Genomic DNA, 11,093 nt, shown 5'->3' on the forward strand with positions numbered 1-11,093 from the left:
TATTTCAACAGAAGCAAGAAAAAGAGTTTTAAAACAGGAAGCCAAAGGAAGGTCACCATTAAGTTGTACATCATATTTCATTTATTCTCAGACACATTCTTTCTCACATTTTGCATGTATAAAATCTAGGTAGATCCTACTACTGATACTGTCTCATAATAAATTTGCAGTTTTTAATTATTTTTCTGCTAGCCTACAAATTATGATCTACCTTACAAACTATGGGAACTCTTATTTGATCAAATACGATGATTGTTTGAGGAAATATGATGAGATTGATTCCTGGGCTGACAATTTGAGTTTCTGGGCTTCTGGGTCCTTATTCCAAATGTAAAAGGAGAGATGATGAGAGCTCATGGGATATTCAGATATGACCTGTTAAGAACACAAGAGAAAAATAGCTCTACATGAAAGATATCTGTACACTCATGTGCATAGTAGTGTTATTCACAATAGCCAAAAGGTGGACTTGTGTCCATTGACAGATGAATGAATAAGCAAAATGTGTTTTTTATATATACATAATGCCATATTATGGAGCCTTAAAAAAGAAGGAAATTCTGACATATGCTACAACATGGATGAACAATGAGGATGTTATGCTAAGTGAAATAAGCTAGCCACAAAAACACAAACACTGATGATTTAATCTGTATGAGGTACTTAGTGTAGTCAAACTTATATAGACAGAAAATAGAATGGTGGTTGCCAGGGTCTGGGGGAGCAGAGACTAGGGAGATGTTTAATGGGTATAGAGTTTTGTGTTTTCAAGATGAAAAGAGTTCTAGAGATTGGTTGCACAAAAATGTGAGTGTACTGAATATTACTAAACTGCACCTTTTAAAAAGGCTAAAATGGTAAGTTTTATGTCATGTGTATTTTACCACAATTTAAAAAAAATATATTTACATAAATAAGATGGGAGTTGGGAAGAAAGAGGAAAGGATCCAGTGGTAAGATTGAGGCTATAGTCATATAAATAGACAAAATGGTAGACAAGAGTGGGAGGGTGGACAGAAAAGATTAAAAATAATAACTCACCAGCGCCTCCAAAACCATAATGCAAAACATATCAAAAGGATCAAGGAGGGCACTATTATTGCCAAAACTATCAAGCCGATGGAGGTGGAACGTCCTGGAAATTGGGAGAGAACACAAGGATATCACTGTAAAACCCTCTAATTCCTCAAAATTCTCTAATTCTCTTGACCTGCCTTTGCTCACATGAGTGTCAGCACTACCATTCATCTGCTTCCAACGTACGGGCATCTCCAACTCCTTCTCTCATGTTCCTGGACATAATTTATCCATATCCATATCATCTATTTTTATTACTACTGGGACTGGAGTCCCAGAAATCTCTCTGTGTCTTACTCTTTCTCATCTGTCAAGTCCCACCTCTTCCCCAGTCCCTCCCTCTATGCTTGAGAACCATCTCCTCCAATTTCCATCTGAGCCCCAGTTCTTTCTCACCCCAGTAGAGGATGATGTCCTGGCCTCCTAGACTGCTGTGCCTCACTCGGCAAGCCAGGCCAGCTGCTTCCCCGGCTGCCACATCCAGGGTTACTCGGAGATACCACGTCCCATCAGCATTGGGCAGGACATCACCTTGCTGAGTGCCTGGCTGTTCCTGCTCACCCCGCATCCACATCACCCACACAGGCTTTGGGTAGAATCCTGAGACGTGGCACACCAGCAGGAGATGGCCAGGCCCAGGAGCGGGGCCACTGGACAGCCAGGCCTCGGGCTTCACTGGGGCAGAAAAGGGCAGAGAGAGTGTTAGATTATGACTATAATCTAGAGTATAGGGACTCAGAAGCCCACAAGTTTGACAGTGACCGCTTCCACTCCTTTGGGAACCAAATTACTTTATTGATTAAGACCCTCTCTTCTTAAGTACCTCCTACTCTTCAATTTAAAGAACGTAGTTGGGGGGGTGCTGGCCTGCTGGCGCAGCAGTTAAATGCCCACGTTCTGCTTTGGTGGCCCAGGGTTCACCGGTTTGGATTCCGGGTGCAGACATGGCACCACTTGGCAAGCCATGCTGTGGTAGGCATCCCACATATAAAGTAGAGGAAGATGGGCACAGATGTTAGCTCAGGGCCAGTTTTCCTCAGCAAAAAGAGGAGGATTGGCGCAGGTAGCTCAGCGCTAATCTTCCTCAAAAAAAAAAAAAAGAAAGAAGGTAGTGGGAAGTAAAATAGAAAATCTTGGGGAGAGGATAAGACTTACCTTGCCTCTGCAATTCTGCCTTCCCTGCATCGAGGACACCCAAGAGATATCGAGGGCAGGTTTCTAAGAGGAGCTTCCTTAGATATCAGCGATCCCTTGATACTGAGAGATGAGTGTACAAAACTTCTGCGCCCTGCTGCCACCCTCTGGGGCAGGTGCACATGATTCATTCTTGATGCTCAGGAAATCCAGTCCTCCTAAAGCACCCCTCAAGAAGCTTACTGTGGTCCCCCCAGAATGCAGCTCACAGCCTGCTATGCCCTGGATCTCAAAGGGGTCTGGATAGAAGGAAAATAGAGACAACGTTATTAAAAAGCAAACGAGAAATAAAGGGATGGGAAAAGGATATAAGGTTTTGGGTTTTGGTGGGGAGAAAGGTCTGAAATGTGAAATGATGAGCCAAAAACCAATTACAGTACTCAGAGGTGTTTCAAAAAGAAAAGCATTGAGGAGAGATATGCATGTCGTAAATGGTGGAGGAGGGCTACTGCAGAAACATGAGATGGGGAGGAGGGGGGTAAAGTGTGAGGAGCAGGGTGATGGGCTCAGGAGCATAGCAGTCCAGGGTGAATGAGAGGATCGCACTGAGAAGAACAAAATGCTCAAGGAGATGGATTGGCAGAAGAGGTAGTCACACTTTAGTCCACCCAGGCACAGGGTAGGAGAAGGAAGAGTCTCTTGCTTGGAGTTTGAGAAAAGTAAGTTATACACAAACAAACTAGGAAATGGTTACAAAGGGGGAACTTCATCTAACAGACAAAAGTGTAGGAAGCAGGAAGATTTTGGAATGTTTTGTGGAGGTATGAAGTCAGAGTAGGAGACCACTCTAGAGATGCAGTTGGGTAAAGTGGGAAGGAAAGGAGAAAGTTCAGAGGGAGCAGTAGCCTGAATTAAGAGAGAGAAAAAAGTCATTGAGCATCTCCCCACATCAGAGGACCACACTCACATTCCATCTGGAATTCACTGGCACGGTCCTGCACTTCCCGAACAAATCCAATGAGATAGAGTCGAAATAGCTCCTCCAGCTCAGTCACCTCCTCATCACTGAAATTTCCCTTGGACCAGGGCTTCAGGAAGATGGCAGTGCCCGAGTCACTGTCCCAGCCATGGATCTGCAAATCATCCAACCAGCCTGAGCCTTGATTTTGTGCCCAGGTACTGTTGGCGAAGGATGAGATCTGGATGACATGGAAAGAAGTTGGCCCCTGGAAGGCTGTGGATAGTGGAAGGATAAGAAAAGTGTGGAGAAAGGAAGAAGGAGAAAGGAACAAAAAACAATGAAAATTGAAAAGATCCAAAGAAAAAGAATCCAGAATATGAAGAAACCATAGAGCCTGAGACATTTGCCTTCCCCAGCGCCTCAGGCTCCCTCCCAAACCTCCTGAATAGGAGAAGAGTGCTAGAGACAGGAGGGCCCAGACTGTTAGTGGTAAGCGCAGCATACTTTTATCCACATGCCCTGCTTCTGTGCTGGGAGCTGCCGGAGGTGCTCTTACCTTGCTCATTGTCACCACCTGGGAAGAGAACTGCTGACAATAGAAGTGGCAGAAGCAGCATTTCACTAGGAGATAGAGCTTCTGACTCTCAGAGCTGGTGTTTAATCTCTGATTTCAGCAAACTTTTTTCTCAATACTCTGTAGTCAATCTCTCTCTCTTCCAGCTGACAAATCTCTTCCTCATTCGCATTGCACATCCCTGACAAGCCGTGCCTCCCACAGCTCTGGACCTCCCACTCTGTCTCTCATTTCCAGTCCTGACTTCTAGAATTTTTTTTTTTTAATCTCCCAGACTTCCAGCTACTCTCCCTGACCTCAGCTTCCTTTATACTTACTACCTTGGAAAAGCCTTCGTGTGATATTTAAAGATCTTTTTACATCCCCTAATCCTTTACTTCTATATCTGTTAAATAAGAAAGTAATGTTAAAAAATTGTTCAGCTTCCAGCCTGCTTTAATCTAGAAGGATTCTTTTGGTTTATCCTCCCAACTCAACCTTCCTCCCCCCAGCCCTCTTTTCTCTGGCACTCTGTCATTACCTCTTCCCAACGTTCTCAATGGCTCTTCTTTCTTGTCTCATCCCTCTTGTCTAGTCTCTCCAACCCCACGTTCTTGTTTCTGTGTGTGTGGTGACAATCATTTACATGAAGGAAAAGCATTAAAACATCACCTAGACTATAATATTTCAGACTCAAATTCCAGAATCAACTATGATAAATACTGCAATTTATAATCCAAGCAAAATTATCTTATAGCATGGCAATTTTTAAAAATTATCTTATTGAGGTCATATTGGTTTGAAACATTGTGTAGTTTCAGGTGTACATGATTGTATATTAATTTCTATATAGACTGCATTGTGCTCATCTGCAATAGTCTAGTTTTTATCCATCTCCATACATATGTGCCCCTTTACTCCTGTTGGCCTCCCACCACCACCTCCCCCTCTGGTAACTACTAATCTTTTCTCTTTATCCATGTGTTTGTTTATCTTCCACATATGACTGAACTCATACAGTGTTTGTCTTTCTCTATCTGGCTTATTTTTCTTAACAAATACCCTCAAAGTCTATCCATGTTGTAGCAAATGACACGATTTTGTCTTTTTTTATGACTGAGTAGTATTCCATTGTGTGTGTGTGTGTGTGTGTGTGTATAAATCTTATTTATCCATTCATCCACTGATGCATTGATGGGCACTTGGGTTGCTTCCACATCTTGGCTATTGTGAATAATACTGAGAGAAACATAGGGATGCACAAATCTCTTTGTATTGTTGATTTCATGTTCTTTGGATAAATACCCAGTAGTGGGATAGCTGGACCATATTGTATTTTTATTTTTAAATTTTGAGAAATCCCCATACTGTTTTCCATAGTGGCTGCACCAGTTTTCATTCCTACCAGCAGTGTATGAGGGTTCCTTTTTCTTCACATACTCTCCATCATTTGTTACTTTTTGTCTTGTTAATTACAGCCATTCTGACAGGCATAAGGAGATATCTCATTGTAGTTTTGATTTGCATTTCCCTAACAATTAGTGATGTTGAACATCTCTTCATGTGCCTGTTGTACATCTGTATATCTTCTTTGCAAAACTGTCTGTTCATATCTTCTGCCCATTTTTGGATAAAGCTATTTGCTTTTATGTTGTCAGTCGTATGAGTTTTTTATATATTGGAAATTAATCCCTTGTCGGATATATGATTCGCAAACATTTTCTACCAGTTGGTGGGTTGTCTTTTCTTTTTTTTCATGGTTTCCTTTGCCTTGCAGAAGCCTTTTAGTCTCATGTAGTCCCATTTATTTTTCTTTTGTTTCCCTTGCCTGAGTAGAGATAGTATTTCAAAAGATACTGCTAAGACTAATGCCAGATGTACTGCTTATATTTTCTTCTAGGATTTTTATGGTTTCATGTCTTACATTCAGGTCCTTAATCCATTTTGGGTTAATTTTTGTGTACAGTGTAGGATAATGGTCGACTTTCATTTTTTTTGGCATATGGCTGTCCAGTTTTCCCAACACCGTTTATCAAAGAGACTTTCCTTTCTCCATTGTATGTTCTTGGCTTCTTTGTCAAAGATTAGCTATCCATGGATGTGTGGTTTTATTTCTGGGTTCTCAATTCTGTTCCATTGATCTGTGTATTTGTTTTTGTGCCAGTACCATGCTGTTTTGATTGCTACGACTTTCTAGTATATTTTGAAGTCAGAGGTTGTGATATCTCCAGCTTTATTATTTTTTCTCAGAATTGCTTTGGCTATTTGGGATCTTTTGTTGTTCCATATAAATTTTAGAATTCCTTGTTCTATTTCTGTGAAGAATGTCATTGGGATTCTGATTGAGATTGCATTGAATCTGTAGATTGCTTTAAGTAAGGTGGACATTTTAACTATGTTTATTCTTCCAATCCACATGCATGGAATATCTTTCCATTTCTTTATGTCTTCTTCGATTTCTTGCAGGAATGTCTTATAGTTTTCAGTATATAGGTCTTTCACCTCCATGGGTAAATGTATTCTTAGATATTTTATTCTTTTTGTTGTAATTGTAAATGGGATTGTAGTCTTGAGTTTCTTTCTGATAGCTCACTATTGGTGTGTAAAAATACAACTGATTTTTGTATGTTAATTTTGTACCCTGAAACTGTACTGTAGTTGTTGATTATTTCTAATAGTTTTCTAGTGGATTCTTTAGGGTTTTCCATATATAGAATCATGTCACCCATGAACAGTGAGAGTTTTAATTCTTCCTTGCCAATTTAGATACATTTAATTTCTTTTTCTTGCCTAATTGCTGTGGCCAAAACCTCCAGGACTATGTTGAATAAGAGTGGTTAAGGTGGGCATCCTTGTCTTATTCCTGTTCTCAGAGGGATGGCTTTCAGCTTTTTGCTGTTAAGTATGATGTTGGCTTTGGGTTTGTCATATATGCCTTTATTATGTTGAGGTACTTTCCTTCTATACCCAGTTTATTGAGAGTTTTTATCATAAATAGATGTTGGATCTTGTGAAATGTTTTCTCCACATCTATCGAGATCATCATGTGATTCTTATTTCTCATTTTTTAAATGTAGTATATCACATTGGTTGATTTGCAGATGTTAAACCATCCCTGTGTCCCTGGTGTAAATCCCATTTGGTCATGGTGTATGATTCTTTTAATGTATCATTGTATTTGACTTGCTAATATTTTGTTAAGGAGTTTTGCATCTATGTTCATCAGTCATGTTGGCATGTAATTTTCCTTCTGTGTGTTGTCCTTGTCTCACTTTGATATCTGGGTAACATTGGCCTCAGATAATGTGTTAGGAAGCATTCCATCTTCTTTATATTTTTTGTAATAGTTTGAGAAGGGTAGGCACTAAGTCTTCTTTGAATCTTTGGTAGAATTATCCAGAGAAGCCATCTGGTACTAGACTTTTGCTTTTTGGAGAGTTAGGGTTAGGGCCTAACTTCCCTCAATGTTTTTTCTTTGGCATTTTCTTTTGACAGTTTTAATGTTATAAGCCTTGGAGAAGGTCTTTTTGATATAATCACAAGTTCTATTGGTATCATATACTTGTAAGTCCAGTTCCTTCCCCAGGTTTTGGAAGTTCTCAGCTATTATTTCTTTGAACAACCTCTCTGCTTGTTTCTCCCTCTGGAATACCTATCCTTATGTTATTTTTCCTAATTGAGTTGGATATTTCTCAAAGAATTTCTTCATTTTAGAAAATCTTAGTTCTCTCTCCTCCTCCACCTGCAGCATTTCTAGATTTCTATCTTCTAAGAGACTGACTCTGTCCTCCACCATGTCTACTCTATTTGTTATGGTTTTTACACTGTTTTTAATCTTATTAAGTGTGTTCTTCATATCCAGAATTTCTGTATAGTTTTTTTTTTTTTTGAGGAAGATTAGCCCTGAGCTAACATCTGCTGCCAACCCTCCTCTTTTTGCTGAGAAAGACTGGCCCTGAGCTATCATCCATGCCCGTCTTCTTCTACTTTGTATGTGGGATGGCTGCCACAGCATGGCTTGCCAAGACGAGACATGTCCTCACCTGGGATCCAAACCAGCAAACTCCAGGCCACTGAAGTGGAACATTCGAACTTAACCACTGTGCCATTGGGCTGGCCCTCTGTATAGTTTTTTTTAAGGACTTCAATATCTTTGGTGAAGTATTCCTTCTGTTCATTCATTTTATTGCTGAGCTCATTGAACTGTCTTTCTGTGTTTTCTTGTAATTCGTCAAGTTTCTTTATGACAGCTATTTTGAATTCTTTATCATTTAGGTTATAATCTTCTGTGAATTCAAGTTTGGTTTCTGGAGAGCTGTCATATTCCTTCTGTTCTACAGTGTGAATTTAGTTCTTCACAGTGTTTGATGAATTGATCCTCTGCCAGCACACTTGTGGTAGTTTCAGGTCACAGATTCCACCTGCCACTGTTGAGGTAGGGCAGGGGTTATGTTTTCTAATTACACCCTATCTGCTTGTAGTCATGCCAGTCTAGCAGCTCTGCATTTACATTGGATGGCTGCAGCCACTCATTAGGTCTTGCTCATGTAGGAGGGTCCTCCATGCTTGGTAGGATGCTGTGCTCAGTAAGCAGGTTATGCTTGCATGAATGGGGGTGCCTTCATGCAGGCCAGGCTGTTATATTCAATGGATGGGTTTGGCTGAGCTGCTGTGCTGGGCAGGTGGAATGCCTTCACACAGGTTGAGTGTTTTATGTGGCAGGAGTGTCCAGCCAAGCTGCTGTGCTCAGGGAAAGGGTGCCTTCATGTGGACTGAGATACTGTAGCTCAATGGGGAGCGTTCACATGGGTGGGGCCACCTAAGTAGGTAGGTGCTCTCCTGGGCCAGACTAGCACTCTAAAAGTGTTCACCTGTGGGCCAGACTGCCCCTGCCTCCACCCATAGTCATGCTGGATGTTATACGAGGATCTGCAACCTGGATTGCTGCTGTTGAAGAGGAGGTGTGTCTGCTCACTTAGTTCCTCCGGTTCCCAGAGATCTAGTCTACCAACCTTCAGATGTATAACTGTGTATATCTCTCAAGTGCCCTGCTGTGTTGTGTAAGGAATCCTCTATTGGCTGATGGATGTCCATTTAATTGTGACTTAGAGGGGAGAGACAAAAGGAACAACTCATTCTGCTGGGATGCTGATGTCACTCTCTCCATAACAATTTTTGAGCGGAAAAATGGCATCTGCTACTGGTATACGACCTTCTTTCTAGTAGCTCTTGACCTTTGGTGATTTGAGCACTGTATGTTCTTGAGAAAAGCAGAATTTTGGGAGTTATGCTGTGTGTAGCTTCAGCCTAGTCAAAGATAACTTTTTGTAGAAGATTCTATAAACATTAGAACCTCCTCCTTTTACAATATCTCACAATCTTGATCTACATTTTGGCCTTTCCTATCACCAAATAAAGCATTACTAGATGAGTGAAGAACTTGTCATGTTTTCACCAAATGTTCAGAGATATTTGTCCCAAGATGTCATTTTCTACCTTCTCTTTGTAGTCATTTGGTAAGTTTGAACAATATATTTAGCATAGTGAAATATTTGGACTTTAATCAATATGTTGGTTTTAAGGATAATTCTTGGATTTTCTCCAATTGGAGAAAAATTACACATTTGCATAGATCTATATAAAATCTAGCAGAAATATACTGGTAAAACATTCCAAGGGTTTCGGATTTTTACTAACCGATCCTATTTGCGTAGATAAGAAAATGCAAGGGGCTGGCCATATGGCCAAGTGGTTAAGTTTGCATGCTCCACTTCAGCGGCCCAAGGTTTAGCTGGTTTGGCTTCTGGGCGCAGACATGACACCGCTTGTCAGGTCACATTGAGGCAGCGTCCCATATGCCAAAACTAGAAGGACCCACAACTAAAGTATACAACTATTTACTGGGAGGATTTGGGGAGAAAAAGAAGAAAAAGAAAAGATTGGCAACAGTTGTTAGTGCAAGTGCCAAACTTAAAAAAAAAAAAAAAAGAAACTGCAAAATGAGTAAAGTAACATTCTCTGTTCCTAGAAATAAATGGTTCACCATATTAATAAGAGTAGCCTTCATCCAAGATTATCACTGCCTAATTGGAAAGTCTACAATAACTCTCCAAATCCCCAAGTATATAAATCTGAACAATATTCCCAGAATCCAACACATGACAATAATCTCACCTACTTTTTGGGTAATAGCCAGAGACAACAGCAGAGACTTAACATTACCCACCATTGACATTACATCTTCTTTTTTTTCTTTGTATGTCTTTAGTTTAGGGTAGGCCACCCAAGATTCAGTTTTTTCAATGCACTGTAGATTCACCTGCATGAATAAATATTAAGAACTTGGAGATGTGCAAGCATAAGGAGTAGATTAATTCTCCCACACAGGGAGGTAGATATAGTTAGCCTCAGAGAGGATGCTAAATCAATCTCGGTGAGTGCCCACAGTGTCTCAGTGTACACTCACCAGAGACATGCTCTGAAAATCAAAAGCACTCGTGAGAGAGAGATTCTGAGAACTCCACAGAGTCAGACAGTTCAAAAGCCCTCATTAATTTATTCGACAGCTATTTATTGAGTGCCTCTTGTTTGTGACTGTAGCAGCTCTGCTCTACCTCTTCGCTTTTCAAATTCTCGTCACCCATTCCACCTTACCCCACACTTGGAAGTGAGTCCACAGACTCCTTTTTAGCTCAGGGACCTTGATTGGCTTAATTTTGTTCAGGATCCATAGGTTCTTAAGAGTTAGTAAGAGCCTCAAGGTTTATCTATAAGGGACATCTTTCCAGTGAAAATTTGCCTGCCTCCACAGTTTCTTGGACACAGAGGGATTTAAACATCTGAGAGTAGTTTGTCAAATGTGACAGGAGGGTGGCACACTTAAGAACATGGATATGAAGTGCCTAGAACAACAAAAACTCAGCTGTGTGTCTGCTCTATGAGTGTGTGTTCTTGTGTGTGTGATACACGTTTCTCTTGCATACACACCTGGCTATATAGTTCTGCATGAATTCATGCTTATCAAAGGAATGAACATATGAAGCCTTTACTCTGATGGTACCTAGACCACAATTATTGGATTTGGGGGGAAAATCAATTTTTAAACTGTTTTAGTTCTTTTTCAAGGAAACATTTTTGTATTTTTCTTGCTTTTAATAGCTATCTCTGAACTTTTCATATTACCAAAAATAAAAAATACTGATTGGCAAAGCCACCGCTTTTTTGCCCTATTGCCCCTTCAATTCAAACTGCATGTTTTTGGGTTTGGGGTTTTGTTTTACATGACTGTTCCTGTAGTTTCACTTTTCTTTTTGCTGTTTTGTATCTTTTTTTTTTTTTTTTTTTTGAGTTAGACTAGCCCTGAGCTAA

The 11,093-nt window shown here is 40.3% G+C and overlaps 1 protein-coding gene across 1 annotated transcript; it reads right to left on the reverse strand.

Annotated features, from left to right (window-relative positions):
• Positions 1–353: 353 nt before the first annotated feature.
• On the reverse strand, positions 354–3,789 carry CD1B2 (CD1b2 molecule). Its single transcript, NM_001246676.1, is given in 7 exon segments — positions 354–375; positions 1,042–1,135; positions 1,474–1,752; positions 2,233–2,313; positions 2,316–2,510; positions 3,179–3,445; positions 3,729–3,789. Coding segments are annotated over 7 exon segments (999 nt in total).
• Positions 3,790–11,093: the final 7,304 nt, after the last annotated feature.

This window comes from Equus caballus, chromosome 5, assembly GCF_041296265.1.
Source record: "Equus caballus isolate H_3958 breed thoroughbred chromosome 5, TB-T2T, whole genome shotgun sequence".
Classification (NCBI taxonomy): Eukaryota; Metazoa; Chordata; class Mammalia; order Perissodactyla; family Equidae; genus Equus; species Equus caballus.